Below are 26922 nucleotides of genomic sequence, written 5' to 3'. Positions count from 1 at the left end.
ATTCTTTCACTGTTTGGAAGCTACACTATTCCCGAGCGACATAGGCTATAATCTTTTTTGAGAAAAATTAGGGATCCTTACTAAAACTCCAATAATGTAACCCAAGCTGTAAAAAAAACCTAAAATATTCTTTACATCGCGTGCCCTGCGAAAACTATTGATGATAGAATAAAATAACGTACTACGACTTTGTAGAACACATTTTTAGTTACAGAAAGTGTCGCGACAGCATATGTCTAACTGTTATAGTTATGTCGTAATAAGCGTTCTTTTATTTTAAAAAATAATGTCAAATATCGTTAAAATTTTTGATAAAGACCCGAGCGGAGCCGGAGCGGTCCACTAGTAACACTATAAGATGCTACTGCGGACGGATGATGGAGAACTTAACACGTCATTTCGGATCCTCCCGATCCACTAACCTGAGTAGGTACCTCAAGCACCGGTCATCGTTCTCGTCGAACCCGTCGCTTGCGACGAAGGGCTCGACGAATAAATTAACCCAAAGACACTGAGCCCACTGAGTTTCTCGCTGGATCTTCTCAGTGGGTCGCGTTTCCGATCCGGTGGTAGATTCTGCGAAGCTCGGCTCTTGATAGGTTTCGTGTTAGCAACGTCGTCAGGTTTGAGCCCCGTGAACTCACCTACTAGTTAAGGTTACGCTGAAGCAGCCTCTCAAGGCTATCAACTTAGGTAGGAATAAAAAAAAATGAGAACTTATATAAATGTAGTTCAAAGTCAGGACTGCAGAATATTCTAACATTAAATTCATCGTTACGTTTCTCTTAATTACAGATGCTGCAGGAGAAGAAGTTGTGTATTTTACACACGGAGCTATCAGAGTTGGATGTCTTCGAGAGGCTGTTGCGGTTCGCAGGTTGCCAGCTGAAACTCCTCGAGTGCTTCCAGGTGAGGGACTAGTGATGAAACAAAATACCGCTTTGATGAGTTTTTTTTTATTGCTTAGATGGGTCGACGAGCTCACAGCCCACCTGGTGTTAAGTGGTTACTGGAGCCCATAGACATCTACAACGTAAATGCGCCACCCACCTTGAGATATAAGTTCTAAGGTCTCAAGTATAGTTACAACGGCTGCCCCACCCTTCTAACCGAAACGCATTACTGCTTCACGGCAGAAATAGGCAGGGTGGTGGTACCTACCTGTACGGACTCACAAAAGGTCCTGCCACCAGGTTGGATGTTTGTTGATGTTGGTTGGTTGCTGTTGCCCGGTTGGTTGATGTTGCTTGCTGAAGAGCTTCTTGTGAGCCTACACGGATAGGTACTACAACCCTGGCCATTACTATCGCGAAGCAGTAAAGCTTTCCTAGTTCAAAGGGTGGTTTTAAGCCGTTACAATTGAAATTTGGACCTCACATCCCTCAAGGTTGGTGGTGGAATTTGCATCGTGAGGTTGGCACTACGGTCTAGGTGTTTTATTCACACCGATCTGTTGGTAATCAATGTGCACCTTAACAGTAAAAACACACCGGTATTTTTTCAAGGAACCAAAATAATCGTAACCATTACAAAAATCTACAAGTGTTTTATAGAATTTGTGAATACATATGTAACGTAAAGTTTATATTATTTAAAATGGTAATATAATAATATTATGACTTAAGAAATGTCTTCTAATAATATGGTTCATTTGGGATACTTAACGACGGAGAGACGATCTTCCATCGAGCGGGTGATATTTGCTCGACAGACCGACGGTCCGAATGTTGTTGTTCGGAACTTGTATATATGCAAGCTTATCTTGAAAATGTCGTAAGCGAGATTAAGGCATCTGCAATACCATCTTTACCATACCCGTGTCCAGGGCCCCCATTCACAGGGGGGCCCGAAAGACCGACAATTTCTCTCACACGCTTATTCTCAAAACATTTTTGTCGGGCACTTTACACTTTTTTCACAAATCAGTAATTAGAAGGTATCTATCTACAATGCATATACTATGCCTATAATAAAAGATTTTGTTCAACAGACATCCCGAAAGAAACCGTTATCGAAATCGTAACCAAAAAACCAGCAGCATTCTGATATCATTAATGACATATTATATCATACTGTATTTGATAACCTATAATAAATGGTCATACTCAGTAAAAAAATGTTATTATAATTCGCTTTTTTTACTTTCCAAAAGGGCCTCAAATTCTTGTGTGCCCAAGGGCCCCATCCTAGTTTAAGACGTCCCTGGGCATCTGTCAAATATCTTGCGTTGTATGATGGCTACCCGCCACAGTTAATATCGACAAATGCTCTTTAAACAACTTCAAGCTCGTCAGACAAATCGAAACGAAAACATTGTAAAACATTTCCTATGCTTACGTTATAAAAGCTTGTGAACAATGTACTTTTGTGTGGTGACGCTTTGCGAGAGCGATCAGGGTTGTCAGAATATTAAAAAAAAAAATGCATTTTCATATTTATCTACCTTTTAAACCTTCTCTGGACACAATAATTCAAGACCAAAATAAGCCAAATCGGTCCAGCCGCTCTCGAGTTTTAGCGAGACTAACGAACAGCAATTCATTTTTACATATATATCATTATACATTCGTCTTGTTGGTCGGTTAACGAAACCCGTTGGCATTTTTATTGTTCGCAGATTAAAAAAATGCGACCCAATTCCTATATTCGCGGGTAAAGATTTTTTTATTCGCGTATCTAATCGGTACATACACACACATTGATAGAAAGGCGTCGTCAAATGGACTCAAAAAAAAGAAAAATACACCTTATTACAAGCTTGTAAAAACTATGTTTTTATTTTGTCTTCTGGGAACTTATCCCCTGTAATCCCATATATGTAAATTACCATTCTTTACTGTTTCTTTATTCGCGGCATATTTACGGAACATATTCACCGCTAATAAAGAGCATTTACTGTACGTATTATGTACTATTACTTAAGAAAAATGTGTCCTGTCTGCGGGATTTGAACACCGGCACAGTCGCAGTGGGTTGTAACGACCACACTGGCCGTCTTATCCTTTAGGCCACGATGTCTTCAAAACATTTCATCTTTCAAATCTTAATTAGTCCGGACTTATAGATCCATGCCACTATTTTCAGGACAAATTTTTGTTTAAATGGAAATTTTGCTTAAATAATTGATACAGGAAAAATAATCCCTTAGAAGGATTTGTTCAACAAGGATTATTGTTAAAAATGCAGAGCCATTGAGTGGGTAGATATTTTTTTTTAATTCGGTAAAATAACTGACAACCCTAACGTGTAGTGAACGCGGAATTGTTAGCGCGGCGACCCATGACGCACCCGATTAATATGTTAAAAATATGTTATAAAAATGTCGTATAAACGTTACGTAATTACTTGATTGTGATGTTTTGTAAGAGCAACGTGATTTTATGGAGATTTTATTGAATATGTACGTATTGCATAGCGGTCGATATCGTAAAATAATACAGTAGGTAAATAATAAATCCGGCCGAAACCTGAATTGGGCTAACGGAAATTTGAAGATAATCCTATGTGTATACACAAGAATAATAAGTTTAAGTTAAGAGAGTTTTAACTATGAATGTGGAAGGCTTTACTGGAAGAGGTAGACCTAAGAAGAAATGAATGGATTGCGTAAAAGACAATGTGTGTAAGAGGGGAGTGAGCGAAGAAATTGTATAAGATAGAGGAGTATGGAAGGAGAAAACATGTTGCGCCGACCCCAGGTGATTGGGAGAAGGGCAGGAGAATCATGATACAAGATAAGAAGTTTATTTTTATTATTCTTGTAGGCAGGCGAGCACACTGCCCACCTGACGGTGAGTGGTTACCTTCACCCATAGATGTCAGCTAAGAACACAGCCAAACCGCTGCCTTCAATGCTATGTAGTGTTTCGCCATACTGTGTGCTTGGGCTCGGCTTGGACTTAGAGTGGCCGATTTAAAACTTTTTCCTAAACATAATAATATTTTATAATAATAATCGATTTTAATGAAGATTAAATTTCATTAACTGCTCTATTACAATTTACCGTGTGCTTAGTGCGAGTTTTTTAACTTTCTCGATATCGTAAAAGTTAACGTCGTCGTCGTCGTTTGCCAACGTTTACCGCTAGGGGCGCTGTTCCAACTGCATACAAAATTAAGTTAACTTTTGCGCTATCGAGGACGTTTTAAAAACTCGCTCTAATCACACTCATGACCCTGTCTTTGTCGCTCTCGTTAAATAACAATTGTTTATTTCAGGCAGTCATAGAACACTGTTCGAAGCTGTCAACCGAACTAGCGACCGCTTACGTTGAGAAGTGCAATGCGAACGTCAGATCTAGGAACTCTCTGATACAGCTCGGGTTGAGGCTCGGTGAGTATTCCTACTGATCTTCACTGTCGCATGACTAAGCCAGGGTCGACGTTTTCACCTAGACCATCGGTAACGCCATCATGGATATTGCGAATCGGTTATTAGTAATATTATTGTGGGACAGTCTGGAAACTTCGGTCCCATTTGTCGTGTCTTAACACCGAGTGGTTCGTGAGCTTCGGAATCAATTGGACCCCTGGAATAATTTTTTTTAGCATTATTACGAACAGAATCTGAAAGACGTCTGGTTTAATTCACTTTGGAACGGCATGCTTAAATTTTTCTGCTCTCCCATCAAAGAAAACGTTTTGTAATCTGCATCTCTAGTTGGTCGTTTTTTTTTATTGCCTAGATGAGTGGACGAGCTCACAGCCCACCTGGTCTTAAGTGGTAACTGAAGCCCATAGCTATCTACAACGTAAATGCACCATCCACCTTGAGATATAAGTTCTAAGGTCTCAAGTATAGTTACAACGGCTGCCCCGCCCTTCAAACCGAAACGCATTACTGCTTCACGGCAGAAATAGGCAGGGCGGTGGTACCTACCCGTGCGGACTCACAAGATGTCCTACCACCAGTAATAAATATTTACATTAAGAACACGACGGGCGGATTATAATGATGTGAATTCATATGAATGTCTCTGCGAAGACTCGTTGGTATTTGGTTTAATTAGAACAGCTGTTTGCGCCCACAACAATAATAGCGGTTCGAATCTTTTCAATCTCGACTTTCGCAGGTGGATTCTTGAACGAAGCCGGGTGGTACGCGGACGCGCAGACCGTCCTCCTCAAGTGCAGGAGCCTCTGTCAGGCACAGCCGCAGTCGACGTACTACAAAAGACTGACCCTCGAATGTTGTCATAGGTCTGAAGGAAACAATTTTTTTAATTGTCAACAACTTATTGTACATTTATTGTAATTTTTTTACAGCCCACCTGGTGTAAAGAGGTTACTGGAGCCCATTACCTCCTCCGTGCTTCGTATTCCTCAGTGCTGAGGGTCGTGACCTTTACGGAGTACTTTTGATAGGACTATGTTCCTCCATTCTCTCCTGTCCTCCGCGCAGTGGATAGCGACATTGATGCTGAATTCCAAAGTCGTCTTAATCCCATTATTGGTCATCAAAATCATAAAATCCGCCACTCACCTTAAGATATGAGTTCTAAGTCACAGTTTTATAGTAGCCACAAATGCTCCATCCATTAAATTGAAACGCATTACTGTTTCGCGACAAAAATATGCAGTCGTGGTGCCCTACCCGAGGGAGCTCACAAGACGCCCTACCATCAGCAAAATTTGATTGCCATAAAACTCATGTAATCGACACGAAAACATTGTACATTCCCGGCCCCCCTTAGGCCTGCAGCGCCCAAAAGGGGCGTTATCGTCCACTTTGGGAAAGGCTGGTATAACTCAACGAAAATTTCCTCATCTATACGGTTCGTAAATACGTTGCAGTTACGGACTTCAGGGAACGTAATCGAAATGAAATTTAATTAACATCGTAACAGTAGACTGGTCAATCCGCCTGTCCCCGGGAGGGTTTTATTCGACAGGTCATTGCAGCTGATAGCAGGATGTCGGTGACGGCAAGGTCACATATTCATTAATCATTTCCAGATTATTGAACACACAATCAGCGTATTGCTGTTTCCCCGCCGCGGCCGAGACGTACTCGCTGGCCTTAAAGCTATTGGGCATCACTGAAGACGTCGCCGAGCTTCCCGAATGCTCATTCAGTGTGGCGGAAACTTGCGACGTAGCCTCGCAGACTGACGGGTGAGCTTTTTCAAGAATTAATTCGATAAGAAAGCACCGAGACCAGACTTTTGATGGTTGTAGTCGCTATAGGCTCATGTAACGTCGAGAGAAGCGTAAAACAATCAAGCGCGTTTGGGGTACCACAAAGAGTAGGGGTGGGACTAAATTCTTTGTTCTGTAGGCCTGTGTGATATTGTTACGCGCTGGAGTTCGGGATAAATAAAATTCTACCGAATTACAAGTTAACACTGTATTAGCACTAAGAACACTTAAAAAACTTCACTAACACTTTAAAATTCTTAATTCACTTCTTCCGCTTCGCTTCAGATAATCCGTTCACTATTTCGCTTCGAGTAGTTCCGATTACTGACTGATTGCGTGCCATCTTTGTAACGCTTTTGGAGCCAATAACACATTCCGATAATTATCGAGAATATTCAACGAAATTCGTGTATTGTGTGTTTATGCTATCTGACAATAGATAGCGTTGTAATTCTCGAGCGTTCTAGATACTACTAGAATAGATCCTTTGACATTCGTTCGACTATTCGTCGATAGATGGCGCTACTCTTACCGGCGTAACAATACGAATGAATGTTCAGGATCTGTCTATACGTAAACTTATATAGATGTCTTTAGCGCAAGTTAGGATTTCGTCAAAATATTTCCTACTCTATACAATGTTCTTTTCACAAACGTACAGTAGGAAGTCGTGTCGGAAGCTGTTTGAGTGTGCTTTCAAAGCGTCTATAGCTTTCTAGTTCATACAGTTCATAGCACAGTAATCTTTGGTGGGGAAGAATATCGTAGTATGGTGTCAACGAAGTCTTCGTCGTATGTTTTGAATACAATTGTGGCGTTTATGAACGCACCTTTTTATGATGCGTAAGCCGGAACGCACGAGAGGTGGGAAAAAGTAGATAGTCTCTGACACGGGACCTTTTTTACAGCCGGAAAATTTAAAAATGTAAAAATAAAATAGAATATGTATAATAAATAATATCTTAGAATGATTTATGCCGTTACAACAATAAAACTAATATTGTTTCAACTGTGGTGTTAATAACATAAAACACGATTTTACGGCGAAATAAAGAAGGGACTCTATACGGACTCCCTCGCAATTATGTTAACAAAACGAAATAAAACATTCTCAGCGACATCATGAATCCATGCGAGAGGGAGGGGGAGATATCGGAGGAGTGCTGCAGATGCGGCAGCACCGGCACGTGGGGCTCCAGCAGTCTGCTGGCGCGGCTGTGCAAGGAGTTCAGCTCGCTGTTCTTCGTCCGCTGCGACTACGGAGCCGCCTACACGTGGAGCATGAGGGCGCTCAAGCTCCTCACTCCGCACACGCCCGTCAAGTGAGCTCCGCAATTACTAAAATGTCGATAATATTCTTTGTACTGAATGAATGATACGTCTATACTTAATATTATAAAGAGGAAAGATTTGTTTGTTTCTTTGTATTGAATAGGCTCCGAAACTATAAGGGCAGTACAAAAGACACGCTTCCATACGAGCGTCTGAAGATCATCTTATACCCAGTGCCAACTCCCACCTTCTGAATAGGAATTTTAACAAAAAGCGATTCGTGGATTGAGTGGTTAACCTATACTTCTATACTAATATTATAAAGATAAATGATAAATATCAGCACAAGTAAGTGTGGTAGACTGCGCACAGCTAACGTGTGGGCGTTTGCTGTTGCAGGATCACGATCGAGGTGCTGCGCGCGTGCGGCAAGGCGTGCGTGGTGAAGCGGCGGTTCCGCGGCGCCGGCCTGCTCGTGCGCCACGCCGCCGCGCTCGCCCGCGCCGCCTACGGGCCGCGCCACCCGCGACACGCCGCCGCGCTGCTCGACCTGGGCTTCTACCTGCTCAACGTCGACTGCGTGCTGCACAGCGTCGCCGTGTACGAGGTGCGTGCGGGTCGCCGGCACTGTTGCCGCTTTTAGGGAATTCTCCCTTTTTTAGGGAAAAATTGCTGACATTCTGGATGTTTAAAGAAAATTTGGAAAATACAAGGATTTAGGGAATTTCGGGGTTTTAAGGCCTATACTAGTAATCCTGTAGTAAAATAAATCATAGACTAAACCACTGCTTTTTTCTTAGGAATTCCCCAGAATCCTAATGAGTGTAATTCGCCAAATTTTTATTTACCTATTTTCGTTGATGTCACCAGAACTTACTCGTATTGTAATATATAGGTACTTCACGTACCTATGTCCCCCAACCCCCCGTTCACCCCCCCGTCCGCGCCTGTCGCAGGAGGCGCTGGCCGCGCTGAGCGCCGCGTTCGGCCGCCACAGTCTGCACGTGGCCACCGCGCAGGAGGACCTCGCCTACGCGCTCTACGTGCTGGAGTACTCCTCGGGACGCTTCTACAAGGCGAGGGAGCACGCCGAGAGGGCCATTAGGATCATACAGGTACACCGACCGACCAGCACATTACATTGGAAATAACAACTTAACTAATAAAGTCTATTTTTAAGTTAGAATCATTGAATCAATAAATGAAAAACAGCACTCGAAGGTCAATGACCGCAGTCACGCGGTGCGGGCGCTTTCAAGGGTCAGCGACCCCGCGCCGCCGCTGGGCGGGTGTATGTTATAAAAAATTTGACGGTAGTCAACACAATGTTCAAACGTCTCGATTGTACCGTCTCGTCTATATTAAAGACGTTGTAAATGACTTAAGACAATGACGAATTTTGTGTGTCTATGACTGGAGGAAACCGAAGGGAATGCTATCATCGTAAGTGTAAGGACTTCAACGTCGGCGTGACGACGTCGCTACTAAACCTTAAATTTCAGAACCTGGTGCCCCCTGACCACTTGCTCCTGGCGTCAGCGAAACGCGTCAAGGCTCTCATACTGGAGGAGATAGCCCTGGACACGCCCGCGCGCCAGGACATGAGCGGTGAGCACCACCACGACAATATATATGTAGGAACGGAACGGAGCGATATGGAGCATGACTGCGTGAGAGAGATAGGAGATGTCATGTTAGCAAGTAAGAGTTAGCAAGGAGGCGAATGAATGCGGAATATCTAGTTTTATTGCATAAGCAACAGGGAGTAGTTTCCGGACGCGTAACCCGGAAGACGAAAATACGAAAGACGTTGTATTGGGGTTACTTAGGACGAAATAAAGCATCAAGTTTTTGCGAAGTGATCGAGCGTTTCACTGGCCCACCCCGAATTTAAAATCCCACATATAAGTATGTAGCACTATTCACCTTCAAGTATTCAACTTCGACCTTAAATCCCAAGAAACATGGCGGCCGCACGGTCCACAGATAACACAAGTGTATTATTTTTTTAACTCGCAATGTGCACAAGTTTATTTCTCGAGTTTTAGCGAGACTAACGAACAGCATCTCATTTTTATGTATATACATGTTATTATACCGTGAATTTATCACAACTCAACGTTTGCGTCACTACATAGTAAAAAACAAAGTCACTTTCTATGTCCCTATGTATGCTTAAATCTTTAAAACTACACAACGGATTTTGATGCGGTTTTTTTAATAGATTTTTTTAATAGAGTGATTGAAGAGGAAGGTTTGTTTGTATAATAACATCCATTAAATAGTGGAGAAATCAATAATAAATTACAGTTTCCGAAGCGAAGCGAGGGCGGGTTGCTAGTTAAAGTATAAAGTTGAACATTGTTTTGTTGTCGGACAGAGCCGAGTCTGCTGGAGGAGTCGGAGGCGCTGCATAAGGCCGCGCTGGAGCTGTCCATGCTGGCGTTCGGCGAGAAGAACGTGCAGACCGCGAAGCACTACGGGAACCTGGGCCGACTCTACCAGAGCATGCACAAGTTCCACGTGAGTCGTGACGTCACCCAGCACGTGCATGATGCAGCCGCAATGACCTAGTTGCCTGCCCCTCGCGTTCATTTATCTATTTCGCTCTTTTTTTTATTGCTTATATGGGTGGACGAACTCACAGCCCATCTGGTGTTAAGTGGTTACTGAAGCCCATAGACATTTACGACGCAAATGCGCCTCCCACCTTGAGATATAAGTTGTAAGGTCTCAGTATAGTTACAACGGCGGCCCCGCCCTTCAAGCCGAAACGCATTACTGCTTCACGGCAGAAATAGGCAGGGTGGTGGTACCTACCCGTGCGGACTCACAGAGGTCCTACCACCAGTGATACAATAAATAGTACAATCGCTGTACAATAAATAGACATGCTCGAACAAAAACCGATTCATTCGCGAAGCAATTGCTCTTGAGTTGTTAGGTCTCCTTTAGAGGCGATCGGGCAGCTGTTTGCAAATCCTACCCCGCCTGGCTGAGCCCTTGCTCCCGCAAGAAATAGGATTTTTTGGCGGGAACGCGAGGAGTGAAGTTATGTGATTTGTTTTATTTTGTCTATTTAGTGTTTCTTCAGGTTTAAATGTGTAATAACGGTGGTTTATTGACGGTTTAGTATCTGTGAAAGTGCACAAATGTGGGAAAATGAAACAAAGCCGCTGGACGTAACTTCTCGGGATCCTCCAAAAAGTCCACTGAAAAAATCTCAGTTAATGACCACCATTTTCCCATTCCACCAATTCATTTAATTTCATTCCAGTTAATTAATGTCTCAAATTAATCATCTTCATTTCATTTCATTTCACTCCATATTATTATTTTTCATAAATTAAGAATATAAAATAAAATAAGACATGACTTAAAGGTCTTAGTTACCAGGTCATAAAATCCCTTAAAAAAATGAGTATTCCTTTACCCGCGTTCTGTGAAGTTTGCGCGGTAATTCTGAAAATTAAGAACTGTCCGGTTAGGTATTTGTTTAAAAAGTATTATAAAATATTTAAACTTATAATTACTATGGTTGTATACAATTTGTTTTGTGCATAAATAAAGTGACAAAAAATTGTGTTAAATTCCAGGACGCGGAGACGATGCACCTGAAGGCGATAGCGATAAAGGAGGAGCTGCTGGGCCCCGAGGACTACGAGGTGGGGCTCAGCATCGGCCACCTCGCCTCGCTCTACAACTACCACATGAACATGCACCGCGCCGCAGAGAAGCTCTACCTGCGCTCCATACACATAAGTCAGACACCTTGCCTTGTTGCCGACTCTACCGCGAGCACGCGTCCCGTCCGATGTTAAGTGCTTGCCGGAGCTCCAGTCAAGTGATAGTCTCATTCGAATTGATAGAGAACCCCACTCGAGGGATTTCGACAATATTTTTTTTATTGCCTTTGTAGGCAGACGGCCCACCTGATGGTAAGTGGTTACCGTCACCCATGGACTTCAGCAATGCCAGGAGCAGAGCCAAGCCGCTGCCTACCGCAGATATTAATACGTAAATGAAATATTAATACGTTAAGCAAAAACTTCCAAAAAGGTATTCAAAGACAAATTAATATACACTAAAAAGAATAATCATCGAAATCGGTTGGCGTGATATTGAGTTATTCATTTATTTGTCGCGCACGTACTTAATGCAAATTTAAGACTTGTATGGTTTTCTCATGGATACCATTATCAGAACTGGACTAAATTGAAATGGGATCACACGGGAAGCGTCAGCATTCTAATAAAAAAAGAATCGTCAAAATCGATTCACCCGGTCAAAAGTTTTATATATATATCGACGCTTGAAAGGCAAACGTGACTAAGCGACAATAACTGCTTTGTACATAAATGATAGGCAATAACCATATTCGATGCGCAAAAAATACGATGCGCAAATACACAATAAAAATACATTTCTAGGTCTATTAAAATCATTTCAATCCTACCTACAGCTAGATTCGTTAAAATAGTTTTTTTCAGGTATTTCAATTTAAAATGAGTCTACTGTAAAGTTCGCGCATTGTCGCTTAATCACGTTTGCCTTTCAAGCGTCGATATATATTTATACAGTCGAATTGAGAACCTCCTCCTTTTTTGAAGTCGGTAAAAAAATAAAAAGGTTGCGAGTGATCATATGTGCGGGTATGTGTGTGTGCAGGTGTGAAGTTGTTCGGCGAGCGCTACTCGGGGCTGGAGTACGACTACCGCGGGCTGGTGCACGTCTGCACGCAGCTCAAGCGGCACGACGCCGCCGCACACTACGCGCGCGTGCTGCAGCGCTGGCAACGTAACTACACCACCCCCCAACCCCCCGCACCCCCGCACCGCACCAACAAACCAGAACACTGCATTACATGTCGGTGTGCTTAGTGAGAGCTAACGTTCTCGAGAGTTAATAAAAATAAAAAAAAAATGAGACAAAAATAATATATTACATTTCATTACAATTCGTGGAAACTTTTGGTCAAAATTAAATATAACAGTAAAAAAATGGTACGCGCAACCTGGTGCACGAGAAAGAAGTGAAACTTCTTTTGCGGTGTGTAGTGTTCTGGTTTTCTTAATTTTTCATCATTCAAATTTCTCTTGTAAGAGGGATTGCTGTGTATAAGAGAAACAAGTTCTTAACCATTCATATATATATTATTTAATAATAGAAAAAAAAAATTTTTTTTAAATCATTCATTAAAAATATAAGATTAGTTAATATGTTACTGCCATCTAGAGGAGCAATGAGAAACTAATAACAAGCCATCTAGTGACCGACGCCCGTTAACAGAATGTGTATAAGAGAAACGACTTAGCATGCTTTCTCCCTCTCTCCAAGGTGGTTCGCGAGACGCTCTGTCTATTTTCTCACTCTCGCTCGTCCTGAATTGTATCTTTTCTCTCTAGCCGTAACGAATCTGTCGCGAGTTAAATTTTACTCTCAACGCACCTAAAGAAGTTTCACTTCTAAAACGTATTTTTTTGTGTAAACAGAACTTCGTGAGAAATCAAAAGCGGAGCAACAGCCGGCCCTCGGCGACGAGGAAGTGCTGTCGTTAGAAGAACTACAAGCGAAACTGTTCGCGCCCAACGACTGAACAACATCCCGAGCGATGTTAAGTGATCGTACTGTAATAAGAACCCGTAGTGCTGTGAACTCTAGAGTGTAGACGGATTGCTTCCGAAATCGAAATTGTTATTGTTACCGCCGCGACCCGTATTAGTTAATGATTTTGTGAAATTGCAACAAACACGGGACAAGACTTGGGGGTCAATGATCGCACTCACGCGCTAACAGTTCATCGACCCCTCAAATCGCAGCATTTTTGTTTGTCATACACTGCGTCACTAAAATGTAGTTCCGTTCCATCGTTTTTGGAAGCGATCTTTATATGCCCTGTATATATTTTAGGATATATTTAAAAAAAATTAGAGAAAAATGTAAATTACTTACGAAAATATAAAAAAACATGTTTTGTAAGGGAACCCTTGAATACACGAAACCGATATATCAATACCACACTGCGTCTAAGCTTTGTCGCTACACTTCAAGATCCCATGTGTAGCGTGCAAAACTCTCAGGTCAACGACCCATCGCTCTCAGCGTCGGAAATGTACAAAAAATGTCGATATTTTAATTAAGTTTGTTAATTCCTACATCGGATTACAAATTTTATCGCTTCCATGGGTTGACGAGCACGTAACCGCTCTCTTGTCGAAAAGTGGTCACTGCCGTCTATGGACAACAGTAAAGCTAACTCTAAGCTCTCCTTAAGCCTCGGTACGTAATGTACGAGCTCTCCAGAAAAATCCCAGAGGAGTTTAATCATTTCATTTTATTTGGTTCATTTTCGAAAATGGTTCTCTTACATAGATCAGATATAGATTAGTAAAACATGTACTGACGTTGCAGATACAGCTAGGACATAATGAATTTGTAAACTCATGTTTTTTAAGACTAGATTTAATTATTATTTTGTAAATAAAAACTATAATATTTATTTGCTGTATTTCAGTTTAAAAAGTTCCACTATATGACCGCTTAAGGTAAAACGATGTTTAGAACTTTTAATTGGGTTTGTGTTGTCAGAATGCTTTCATTAAATAAAAAAAATCTAAAAGGATCATGCATCAAGGAAAATAAATTTTGTTTGTTATTTGAATGACTCATTTAAATTTTTTATTTGACTAAAAATCTATTATGATCTCTAATAATACCCAATCTAATCGTAGTGCAATTATTAATTTACTGTATATATTATTTTTCGATTAAATACGCTAATAATAATAAAATAAAATAGGACCTAAAACAATTCACCTCGTTATTGATAATGTAAACACATCTTTTATACAAACAAAACTAATTTATAAGATTTTTAGTCACGATTTGTATGTCACAGTGAGGGTTTTTAAATGAAATAATAAACACCTGAAATATTGTACACAGCTATTTATTAAATAGTAAATATTTTTATAAACTTTTAAAGCTTAACTGAATACTAAAAACACGGACCTCACAAAATATGATTCGGAATGCAAAAACACGCGATAAAATATTAAATTGACAACAATTTCATGTTTCATGACATTAATAAGGCGATTGTACAAAGTACCTAATGCGTGCACTTACAATTGAAGATTTAGAATTTATAAAATGTATAATTGTTATCAATGACAAAATAAATAGTTTATTAAATTAATTTAATGATAATAAAGGATATTATTCAGCTATCTCAGTCTGTTCAGTTGTTTTAATTTAAACAAAATGAACGTACTTTCAAATTGTACGATTTTGTTTATTTTCATACAAAAAAAACTATTGTATTTCTATGATAAAAGTTAAAATAATCACATCTATTAGCTCAGATAGGCCACGTAAAGCTCAACAAAAAATAAATTTTACTTGAAATACAATTATAATATTACTAATTTCTTTAAATAATCCTTGTTAACGTTGTTGTAAATATTCGAGGAATAAGAAGCAATCTGTATGACATCGAATGGATGCTTCCAACAGCAAAGGCCTTCTTAAGCTGGTCCGATGAGGGCTACCAGAGCCCTTTTGTAGTCTCCAGAGGTCTCTCCCTGCTGTCAAAACGCGGGACATTTTCGGTAATTCACAATCAACCGTTAGATGGCAGCACGTGCGGTGTAGTCAGCATGGCGGCCAAGAGATGGCGGTGTAGCAATATTTCGTGTCGATCGTGGACAGATGCACATGCGGGTGGGAAAGAAATGCAATGTATTAGTATTATATTAATTACTTGCAAATTAATCATAGCTTTTAAGTCTCCATCACCCGGAGTAGATTATTGATGAATTTAAGAAAGTCTGACTATTTGTTTAAATCATATTGTGTTGGACTTTTTTGGACGTAAATAAGAAAAGTTCTCTTCAACGTAGGAAAATGTATGAAAATACAATCTCACCTCCTGTTCCGACGCATTGCAGGTAGCGAGAATGTAATACATTAAAACATGTTACATAGATTCAAGGAATAGTATACCGAAACCATTACGACATTGAAAGCAAGTTAATTAGTCAAAATGAACTGATTGATTTAGAAAAAAATTAACGTTAGGAATAAAATATATAATATGTATATACATATAGGATTCGGTATGTAATAATATGTATCAGAGTGCGAGTAGAAGCTGGTGTTGTGGTGGATGAGCATTCTTACGCTGTTTGCTAAATCTTACATGAACTTTGAAGTGAAATTTCTAACGACAACCGAGAAAAAATGGTTGTTTAATTATTATGTAATTATAATATAATATGATTATTATGAATTATTGAGCGTAACATATCCGTGTGAAGGTTTTATTACTAGGTAGTAGGTATTTATATCAACAAAGTTATACCTTTTAGGTAAATTCAAATATGTACATATTCGAATAATTTTGAATTACATATGAATCATTATATATATACATGATACGATTTTTTGTAGTATTTTGTCTGTTTATAGGTACTTGTAAGTAAGAAGGCAGGCAGCGGCTTGGCTCTGCTCCTGGCATTGTTGAAGTCCATGGGCGACGGTAACCACTTAACATCAGGGGGGCCGTACGCTCGTCTGCCTACAAAGGAAATAAAAAAAAGAAAATAAGAAATTTCACTTCTTTGACATGCTTTGCCCATTTTTTTTTAATGTGGAGTTTACTTCCACCGTACAAATGAAGCCAGACCCGTTTCCGTACCGAGATGTCGCTTTGAAGGGTCTTGTCGAACAGCTTCTCGTACTCCAGCTTGACGTTATCGAGGTCTACCTCGGCGCGGGTGGCGAGGATCCTGACCAGAGCCCTATCGTCGGTGCCGGCGCCCTGCACGGCGCGCCGCAGCCTCCGCGCGAACCAGCCGGCCGCGTCCTCCACGCACTCCACTGTAACGTACATACCCTCACTTCACTCTCCAGCGTCTTATCGTAGAGACGTTCGTACTCCAGCTTGATGGCGCCCAGGTCTAGTTCGGAGCGGCTGACGAGGATACGGATGAGGGTTCGGTCCGCGGTCCCGAGCCCCTGGACAGCGCCGCGCAGCCGGGTCGCGAACCAGCTCGACGCGTTCTGGACGCACTCGACTGGAATCATCGCGGGTTTAGCGGGGAGGCGACATTCCTTCGCTTGTAGCAGCGGGTTATCTGTCACTATGACATTTCGAACTCGCAAATTTCCAACGCAAAGGACGATCAGTGCGATTTTTTTTTTCACTAACAAAGCTGATGGTCTTGAGAAACCATTTCAGTGTAACCTTAATTAATAGATGAGCTTACGGGGCTCAAACCTGAAGACGTTGCTAGCACTAGCCATAGCAAGGGCAGTGCATCGCAGAATATGCCACTGATCGGAAACGCGACCCACTGAGAAGATCCGGCGAGAAACTCTGTAGGGCTGTGTCTGTGGGTTAATTTACTCGCCGTAAGTGACGGATTCGACGAGTTGCGATTCGGTAACCATCTCTAAATGAGTCGTCACTATCGCCCATGGACAACAGCGATGCCGGCACAAACATGTGGTTGCTCGGGACTCTTTAACCCTATCGACCGCTAGCCTATTTAATCGGCATTCGACTATACATTTTAACTATCGACGGTTTCGCCCAATAGCATTGGCTGTATCCTAATTTCTCCATATTCTTAAAAGTTTATAGTAAAATGCGCGCGACCAGGCAGCTTTGAAGAGCATGCCGTGGACTCTTAGAACACAAAGACGTTAATATAGAATTTAGTGTTTGTTCAGGCTCATTAGCCTCTTAGCTTCTTGTTATTTTTTTTTAGCTGACCATATCTCCTCGTGTTCTTCCAAAAAGTCCACTGCAGTCTCAGTTAATAACCATCGTTTTACTGAGACTTTATTTCATCCAATCTTTACTGGTGGTAGGACCTCTTGTGAGTCCGCGCGGGTAGGTACCACCGCCTTACCTAATTCTGCCGTGAAGCAGTAATGCGTTTCGCTTTGAAGGGTGGGGCAGCCGTTGTAACTATACTGAGATCTTAGAACTTATATCTCAAGGTGGGTGGCGCATACGTTGTAGATGTCCATGGGCTCCAGTAACCACTTAAGACCAGGTTGGCTGTGAGCTCGTCCGCCCATCTAAGAAAAAAAAAAAACATCTCGATACATTCAATTTCATCCCAATGGATTACGGTCCCAAATTAGTAATCTTCATTTCAATTCGCTTCAAATAATTTGTCACATAACAGAGCCGCTATTTAATAATTGAAGATTTGTATGAGCTGGCAACAATGGCATCGGCAAGAGGTTAATTGCATTATGGAAAAAAAAAAATGAAATAGACATTATTGAAATATTTTGTAGGCAGCAGCTTGGCTCTGTCCCTGGCATTGCTGACGTCCATGAGCGACGGTGACCACTTACCGTCAGGTGGGCCGTATGCTCGTCTGCCTACAAAGGCAATAAATAAAAAAAAATGTCCCCGGTGGTTTCTGGGCTCCACCGAGCGTGACCCACGTGAGTTGCCCGAAATTGAATTGTGCTCAGCATTCCTTGAGAATTGACTAAGATGACGCAGGAAGTACTCAATTGAGCCACGCGAACGTTTCATTACAAATTCAACGTGTAAAGCTTTAAATTAAAAAGGTCGTATGTGTGCGATATCGATCGTCGGAATATAAGCTTTCATTTTAAAACGACTAGGTCTTCATTTTGAATTGCTTCAAAATAAACATAACGCTTTTCATCACTTTGTTTTGATTGACTGGTACTTGTGGTAGGACCTCTTGTGAGTCCGCACGGGTGGGTACCACCGCCCTGCCTATTTCTGCCGTGAGGCAGTAATGCGTTTCGGTTTGAAGGGTGGGGAAGCCGTTGCAACTATACTTGAGACTTTAGAACTTATACCTCAAGGTGGGTGCCGCATTTACGTCGTAGATGTCTATTGGGTCCAGTAACCACTTAACACCAGGTGGGCTGTGACCTCGTCCACCCATCTAAGCAATAAAAAAAAATCCTCATATAAGTCTGCGCAACGGGAACGAACACTGGTAATGAAACTTCAGATTGGACCTAAAATACACCCCTAGAGACAGCCGGGTGTAGGTGGGGGTCTGGTTAGGCTGGTCGCACTGACCGATGGCGGACAGCGCGTCCTTGAGCTCTCCGTCGATCTCCGCCTTGATGGCCTGCTCGACGGTGCGCCCCGCGATGTTCTTGTACTCCTCGAAGATCTGGCGGAGCTGGGCGAAACTCTCGTGGGCTAAGATCTGGACGCGCCAAAATATCGTCGTTAAATCAACCCATTCATATATTGCGACACGTTTTCTTTTCGATTTTTATTATCTTACTGGTGTTAGGACCTCTTGTGAGTCCGCACGGGTAGGTACCACCGCCCCTGCCTATTTCTGCCGTGAAGCAGTAATGCGCTTCGGTTTGAAGGGCGGGGCAGCGGTTGTAACTATACTTGAGACCTTAGAACTTATATCTCAAGTTGGGTGGCGCGTTTACGTTGTAGATGTCTATGGGCTCCAGTAACCACTTAACACCAGGTGCGCTGTGAGCTCGTCCACCCATCTAAGCAATAAAAAAAAAGTAAATTATTTTTTTGTAAAACAATGCCAGGGTGAAAGAAATGTTGATATATAAACTAAACAACCTGAAAAAATAAGGCATAGTTTACAAGTACAAATAGTTTTGTCATGAAGTTGGCCCACTTTTGGGCATTGTCCTTTACTGCACAATAGTTTAGACACGTAAATTAATTTCCTGTTAAAGCCTTGGTCTATTTTGGCTTCGCTTAGATGCCCACCAATCAAAAAGCTCACGGGACATAGCTTTAAAGAGCTTGCTAACATCTGCCCTAGTAAGAGCAGTGCTTCGTTGAATGTACCACCGGATTGCAATCGCGACCTACTGAGAAGATCCGGCCAAAACTCAGAGGGCTGCGTCTATGGGTTAGGTTGCACGTCGAACTCATATTGCATTAAATCAATGATGTTATTGCATTATAGATTGGCATAGTTGGTTGTAATAAAAACCTAAAAACAGTAAATGAATTTTGTAATTGATTGAAAAGTGTATATGTTACGGTAAAAGTAGATATTGCGGCAAATGCACACTGCACATTTGCCTCCTCGTTTGGGTAATGTGCATTCAACCTACCTTATGAAATATTATATAATATGCAAAGAAAAGTATGTTTTGTTTGTCATTAACATTTTTTTATTAAAATAGTTTTCGTTATTAAAGCCTTTTGTATTATTATATTTATTTAAATAAATATTTTTTACTGCAACAACATTATTAATTTATTTGTATTCCAACTTTTCTTGAAACATGAAGATAAGAGTATACATTTACCAAAACGTGAAGGCAAGAGTACACATTTGCACTTTGCATTTGCATTAAATGTGCACATTGTCCGGTAAAAGTGTACATTTCCCAAGAGTGTACATTTACCGTAACATATATACGAGTTAGTCCGCGCTGTGGAGTAGGTCACACTCACTCTGTTGAAGACCTCCTCGTCGGTCCCCCACTTGGCCTCCCCGGCGTCGTACAACTCCTGCGCGAGCTCGCGGGCCCGCTCGGGGTCGGCCGGCGCCTCGTCTGCGCGGGCCCCCTTCGCACCAGACTTTATTAACGAGATAGCACCGCCCTTCTGCGGCCTTGGACTTCGGGTACCATACTTTTACATCTTTGAAATTCTCTAACATCTCGATTGTTCACAAGAAATTATTGTTATCAGCATGTGTCAAATAGAATGGCTTTTTTAAGGCATACAAATTGGTACATCAAGTCCAAGGCCGTGCGGGTCGCTCGGCGAAAGCGAAAGTAAAAGAAAGTGCTCCGTCGTGATAAAAAGGAAGTGAAAGCACGACAAACTTAAGTACTTATAAAACTTTATCGTTAACGGGACTATTGCACAAAACAAAACAAAACTTAACTGCCAAGTGACGGTTGAGACTTATCATATCCTCAGATACAATTTGGTTTTATTTTAATTTCGCGACAGTAAATTATGAACATTCCAGAACTTTTTAGACACAGATGCATTTCCCAAAACACGATCGATGCCAACAAAAGTCTCCGGGAAAGCTAAGAAATATCGAATCAACACTAGGACTTTCACATTTTGTATCAAAAGCCCAAATCTCTGCGTCTAAGTTATCTAACAGACTTTAGGGAGTCTATTGTTTGCGTACGAATGTATACAGGACAGTCATAACAAATCGTGTAACAGATTAATGTGTAAATGAAAACAACGCAAAAGCAATTATCAACATACATATCTGTTAGTGTGGTCATTAGTCACAAAAATTCCCAGTCTTTTCTACTAGTAGCTAACATAACTTAGTAAGCAACACCAAAATCATATCCTAAGCTATTCTATCTGCCTCTCTAATGGCTTATTAGCTATTTGAACATGTCGTCTCCACACAGAATTTGAATAAAATTGAAGAAATAAGTGGTATCGTGGGAAATCGCCAACCCAAAGATCACACAATAAAAAGAAGCAACAATTCTTGATGATGATCTTACAAACGAACTAATCAAAAACAGGTACGTTGCTAGATTCTGTGCTGTCGAATTGGGAGCGAGAGATATAACCAGCGTAATCTCTCTATGATCTATAAAAACCTTTTTTTTATGTTTGAGAGATTACTGGTGTCCCGAAGGCCTTTCCAGTTTCACCATGACAGGTGGGCGAGTAAGGGCTCAGCCAAGAGGGGTGAGATTTGCTAACAGCTACCCGAGCGCCTCCGAAGGAGACCTAACAACTCAAGAGTAGCTTCTTCGCGAATGATTATCAAAAACCTTGGCTAGTCAAGAACTACAGTAAATTCTGTACTTGAACTAACATGTAAAGTCGCATTAGTAGGTTCTTGTCAAATTTGTCCAGACAGGTGGGGGAGGGATGGGTGGAATGAAGTTGAGCTTAATGCATATTGACCAGAGCCCTTTGTACTTACACCAGGGTCTTAACTCCACTGGCATTTCTCTCTCAGTAACATAATGGACCTTCCTCCCCGTCTCTGTCTAAAGCCTTTCTATTAAAGAGGTCACAAATCCCGATTTGAATTTTAACATGCATGCATATTGGGCCCGTACTCTGAATAAAAGTTCGTTTTACCAGATTCTTTGAGATTCGCGGTTTTAGGCAGATACAGATACCATGGAAATAAAAAGAGTGACCTCAAGACGAACACTGATGAGTCCAAAAGGGGGGTTAATTGATATGAAAAACAATTCTAACGGAAATTTCCATTGCCCTAGACAACTTAAGTACAGTACCCGGCGATAAATGTTGCACATCGACCGTGGGAAAGAGACGGTTAATTTTTGCTTTCGTAGAGCGTTACATCTGTCGCACATTACCTAATTGACAATTAGTTTCCATAGATACCGGATAGTTAGTGTTTCGTCGCAAACAGGTAGCCTTACAACAAAAACCAAATTAGACGACTGCCTCTTTCTAAATATCGATGTGCAACATTTATTGCCTGGTACTGTATATCGACGCTTGAAAGGCAAACGTGACTTAAGCCTTGTTCGGACTAGGCGAGTATTTTAGTCGAGTACCGAGTAATTTAGTAGCTAAATGTGTCTGAGCACCAAAAATTTAGTCGAGTAGGTTAGTAAATGTTTTAGTCAAGTCAATCCATTTTGTTCTATTTTTTCGGGCGAGTAGCGAGTAGTTTAGCCACTAAATTACTCGGTACTCGACTAAAATACTCGCCTAGTCCGAACAAGGCTTAAGCGACAATAACTGATTTGTACATAAATGATAGGCAATAACCATATTCGATGCGCAAAAAATTATAAAAAATATTTCTAGGTCTATTAAAATCGTTTCAATCCTACAGCTAGATTCGTTAAAATAGATTTTTTTTTATTAAATTAATTTCAACTTTATATTAGTCTACTGTAAAGTTCACGCATTGTCGCTTAGTCACGTTTGCCTTTTTTTTTTTTTTATTTAGTTGGATGGACGAGCTCACAGCCCACCTGGTGTTAAGTGGTTACTGAAGCCCATAGACATCTACAACGTAAATGCGCCACCCACCTTGAGATATAAGTTCTAAGGTCTCAGTATAGTTATAATGGCTGCCCCGTCCTTCAGGCCGAAACGCATTACTGCTTCACGGCGGAAATAGGCGGGGTGGTGGTACCTACCCGTGTGGACTCCCAAGAGGTCCTACCACCAGTGATGAAGCGTCATTATGTTGCGCGCGATTACAAGACGACTGCAGCAGACATCTTGACTGAGGCTTATCAACTTTGGGTTAAGATCAAAATCCATGCATTATATGAATTTCATCGCTTTACTTACGACGACAATGAGTGTCAGGAGGCGGCGAAAGTCGCCCGACGTCTCGGAGCACATGTGCTCGGCCAGCGGGCGGTCGTACACTGTGGGGACAAGCGGTCCGTGCAGATCGACCGGTTTGCTTAGTGCGAAGTTTTTAACGTTCTCGATAGCGTAAAAGTTAACTTAAATTTGTATGGAGTTGGATCGTTTGCCTGCGTTTGCCGCTAGGGGCGTTGTTCCAATTCCATACAAGTTACAAGCGTAAAAGATAACTCAAACTTACAAGTTTACTCAAAAACTCAAAGTTGCAAGCGTAAAGTTAACTCAAGCTTGTATGGAATTGGAATAGCGCCCCTAGCGGCAAACGTAGGCAAACGATCCAACTCCATACATATTTAAATTAACTTTTACGCTATCGAGAACGTTAAAAAAACTCGCACTAAGCACACTGGTCTCCTTTGACTAACTCTATCACATGAATATCTAAATATTTTTATTTTCTATTGCTCATACGAGTGAATGGATTCACGGCCTACCTGGCGTTAGGTGGCTACCGGAGCTCACAGATATCTTGAGACTTGAGTTGTAGGCCTCAGTTTTACAGTCCAATGACTGCCTCACCTTTCAAGCCGAAACGCATTACTGCTTCACGGCAGAAATAGGCAGGGTGTGGAACCTCCCGTGCGTGATCACAAATCATGCGAGCACCGGTAATTACGCAAATTATAACTTTTGCGTGTTTAATTTTTCCAACACGATGTTCACCACCGTGGAAGTCATTCGTCAGCATGCGGTCAGTACGTTTTTCGTTAGAAAAATCGCGGGATTCGAACACCGGCACATTCGCATCGCTCGATACGAATTCACCGGCCGTCTTATCCCTTAAGCCATGATGGCTTACATATAACTGGTGACAATCTAGTACTTTCAAGAAATATATAAATGTTTTTTGTACAATTAGCGATTTTAACAGTACAACCTGACCTACATTTTCACTAAATTTTTATAAAATTTACAACAAATTGCTGTAATCCAGTTAAACACTTTCTTAAGCACTTAAAAACGTTAACTGAAAACTCACATCGTTCGTATGTGTCCACAATAGCGGCTATCTCCGGCTTGGTTCTGGTACAGAGGATCTCAACGAGGGTGTCTTCATCCGTGCCCATACCCTCCATACAACGGTGCAGCTCTTGGCACAGATACTCCTCAGGGGGAGTCATCAGAGCCACAATTACATCTTCGAAGTGACCACCCAATTCGGACTTCAGGTCTTCAATGAGATCCTTGAGTGATTTACCGTGTTCCATCGTGATTAGGTTGAAATTGTAATATTGGGCAAAGACTTATTTTATTATTTTAAAAACCGTCTTTAGGAACTGTATTTGCATAGTACCTTTTTGGCCAATTAAACATTTTAAAAAATTATTAACGCGGCTTGACTGTGCCTGTGGCATATGCTTATGAACATACCATTCACCTAAATCTCAGTTTCGTGCTTCTTTGGGTCTGAGAACCCAATGAATGAACAACAAGAATGCAATGTAATGTAAAAAAATAATTTATATATTTAAAATTATGTTTTATTGACAGTATTATTCTGCTTTACATTAATTTAAATGTATGAGTAACACGTTTGTAACCTTGACTTCAAATTAGGAGCCACTAGCGGCCATATTGTTACACGCATGACTCACACTGAGGTTGAACGATTCTAAATGTAATTAATCATTGATAAGCAGTGTTAATATTTCATTAACAAAATGAATACCATAAAGGTGCACTTAGGAGAAGATTAATTTTTACTCTAATTATACTATACTACCTACTGTAATTATATTCTGGGGCTACTAACAAAATTTTTTTTTTATCCTACCTATGCTGATAGCCTTGAGAGGCTATATCAGCATTATCCTAGCTGTTAGGTGAGCTTTTGGGGCTCAAACCGGAGGTGTTGCTGGCATTGGTACTAGCAAGAGCAGTGCTTCGCACTAACTTAATACTATATAAATTTTAATAGGCAATATACAAGTACTAGGGGTGTCGGTTTAAATTTGTTGTCAGTATTTATGATTACTTGTCAAAGCTATTATTGTATACAATGTTATAACAAATTAATTAACATAATGCTTTATTATTGGGTTTGGACTTAAAATTTTGAGGTGAAGTGTCGCACTCTTAAAACTTTGAGTTTTCATCGTCCTATCATATTTGCAACTCTGTCATAAATGACTAATTACTTAAAGTAGACCTAAAATTTACATAGTTTCCATAGCTATGTTAGTTGTATACTTACTCTTCCATACTCTCGTGTGAAAGCCTGTGATATGGCTTGCCGCTGCATGTTGGACCTGGTAGTCAATATATCAATGATCGCTTGCTCGTCTGTACCAAAGCCCTTCATGGCGGCCCTCAAAGCTGCTGCATCTTCTACAGCATTGAAGTTAGGCACTCCTACTACAGTTGGAGCTCTCTACGGAATTGTTATTCAACTTTATTATATTTGTTTATGAAAATATATTCATCAGATCTTATTTGAACTATCAAGCATAGTTAGCACATCAATCCTCTAGTCTGGCTTTTTTGTCTTTAACAACTATCAATTGAACTTTTTTTTTCTTCTATTTATTCTAGTAACCTCAAGGGGTTATACTAGATTCACGGAACGAGTAGGTGAGCTCACGGGGCTCTAACCTGATGAAGTCGATAACACTAACCCTAGCACCTAATGGGTTATTGAATAAGAATCAAAACAAAATTTCGATAAGTTAGGTATGGTCGAAATATATTTATTATAATTTTAAAGTGTTATTAATATTTAACGGATAAGTAGAGTCAAATCGTTGTACGGGTGTATGTAAATATATCATATGTCTTTAATTTTATCGATTTTAAGTAGCAGAATTTACAACAGCAGTAACTATAATGTGAAGTACCATACTGTTTGTTGAGACAATGAAAAAATAATTATGTCAATTACCAAGATTGACCTACTAAGAAACTGGGCTTATAAAATAAATAAAAATGGTGAATAAGTCATAGTACACTTAATATCTAAGATATTAAGTAAGTAAGTACCATTTATATTTATTGTTATAACATGACCTGACATTTTTTTGTGAGGCTTGTTTGATGAAACATGTCAAGGACTCTATTCGCCCTTTGCCCTATTTTCTAAAGCTGATGTCATCAATGGACAATGTCCCACCCTAAAATTGATCAACTTAATATTATCAACAAACTTCGATAGATATTGTAACTTTTTTAATTTATTAGAATGATTCTTACATTCAAATGAAAAGGTTATAAATATTATGATAAAACACGGACTAAATCCACTTTAATTAGGTACTGCAATTATAAATTATCCTACTTTAAAAATACTTCATTGTCTGATCACGCAAAAAATGCGAAATTTATGCGTATATAAACTCTGTTTTAGAAATTACAAACCCTTATTTAACAACATTTTATTATTCAATATTTTGGCGGCTTCGTCAGATTTTAATGCGCCTTTTACTAATCCTTTCAAAATCTTATTAACTGGTACTAAAAATTTTACCTGATAGGCCATTTCGGTTAAGATGCGAGGATTTGTATCAAAAATAGAGAAAGGTGATCTGCGGTTTTCAGCGGATCCAAATTTCTAACTTGGTGACACTGTATGACTGTTGTAGAAAAAACAATTTCTTTTTATTAATGCTGTATATAAAATTTCTCGTTATTATTTAGAAATAATGTAATAAATAACAAATATATAGGATTATCACTACTTTAGGACAAAATTTATTTATCTAAACGCTGCACAAAAACAACAACCTTCCAGCCTGCGTCCAAAGATCAACTGACAAAAGTGACAAAACAGATTAAACTTCATGTACGTTTCATTTTGTCTTAACTCTATAGTGAAAACTGACTAGCCGATAAAACTGATTTCAGTGTAATCTGTTAATAACAGCTTTTTTGCTTTATTGCTTTTATTACTATTAACTTCGAAATGTAGGCGATATCACGAGCCTTGGAGACTTTTCTAACATCTGCGCAAGCAAGAGCAGTGCTTCGATGAACTAAGTAGTACCAGATCAGAAACACCACCCACTGTGCAGTGTGCTTAGTGCATAGACCTATATAGGTTTCCTACTTCAGTGGCTTAGTGCGAGTTTCTTAAAGTTCTCGATAGCGTAAAAGTTACCCAATTTTGTATGCAGTTGAAACAGCGCCTCTAGCGCCAAACGTACGCAAACGAT

The 26922-nt window shown here is 40.5% G+C and overlaps 2 protein-coding genes across 19 annotated transcripts in view; one reads left to right on the top strand and one right to left on the bottom strand.

Annotated features, from left to right (window-relative positions):
* The window catches only part of LOC101738331 (amyloid protein-binding protein 2), a 63378-nt gene extending 48739 nt beyond the window's left edge, over window positions 1–14639 (top strand). The window contains exons 2-13 of the mRNA XM_004923607.5: window positions 796–909; window positions 4219–4333; window positions 5073–5199; window positions 5956–6114; window positions 7254–7460; window positions 7810–8017; window positions 8367–8525; window positions 8913–9018; window positions 9791–9933; window positions 11007–11172; window positions 12079–12207; window positions 12903–14639. Of these exons, the coding sequence (XP_004923664.1) occupies window positions 796–909; window positions 4219–4333; window positions 5073–5199; window positions 5956–6114; window positions 7254–7460; window positions 7810–8017; window positions 8367–8525; window positions 8913–9018; window positions 9791–9933; window positions 11007–11172; window positions 12079–12207; window positions 12903–13006 (1737 nt within the window). The 3' untranslated portion in view covers window positions 13007–14639. The remainder of the gene's footprint in view (window positions 1–795; window positions 910–4218; window positions 4334–5072; window positions 5200–5955; window positions 6115–7253; window positions 7461–7809; window positions 8018–8366; window positions 8526–8912; window positions 9019–9790; window positions 9934–11006; window positions 11173–12078; window positions 12208–12902) is intronic.
* On the bottom strand, window positions 14342–26612 carry LOC778459 (annexin). 18 transcript variants are annotated; one of them, XM_062669569.1, is made up of 9 exons: window positions 26495–26612; window positions 26238–26343; window positions 24972–25148; window positions 23757–23961; window positions 22697–22776; window positions 19871–19984; window positions 18497–18629; window positions 16306–16487; window positions 14344–14993 (listed from the first exon to the last, which is right to left on the bottom strand). In XM_062669569.1, the coding sequence occupies exons 2-9, from the start codon at window positions 26247–26249 to the stop codon at window positions 14937–14939; spliced, it is 960 nt and encodes a 319-aa protein (XP_062525553.1). In that variant the 5' UTR covers window positions 26250–26343; window positions 26495–26612; the 3' UTR covers window positions 14344–14936.
* Window positions 26613–26922: the final 310 nt, after the last annotated feature.

This window comes from Bombyx mori, chromosome 8 (assembly GCF_030269925.1).
Source record: "Bombyx mori chromosome 8, ASM3026992v2".
Taxonomy (NCBI): domain Eukaryota; kingdom Metazoa; phylum Arthropoda; class Insecta; order Lepidoptera; family Bombycidae; genus Bombyx; species Bombyx mori.
This window is presented reverse-complemented; position numbering and strand designations above follow the sequence as displayed.

Bases quoted from the DNA above. Each gene is read 5' to 3' on its own strand.
- LOC778459 (XM_062669560.1), bottom strand. The intron at 22,777-23,756 runs GTGAGTTTTCAG...TTGTCCCCACAG, and splicing joins TGTGGACACATACGAACGAT to TGTACGACCGCCCGCTGGCC. The intron at 18,630-19,870 runs GTGAGTGTGACC...TGGCGCGTCCAG, and splicing joins ACGAGGAGGTCTTCAACAGA to ATCTTAGCCCACGAGAGTTT.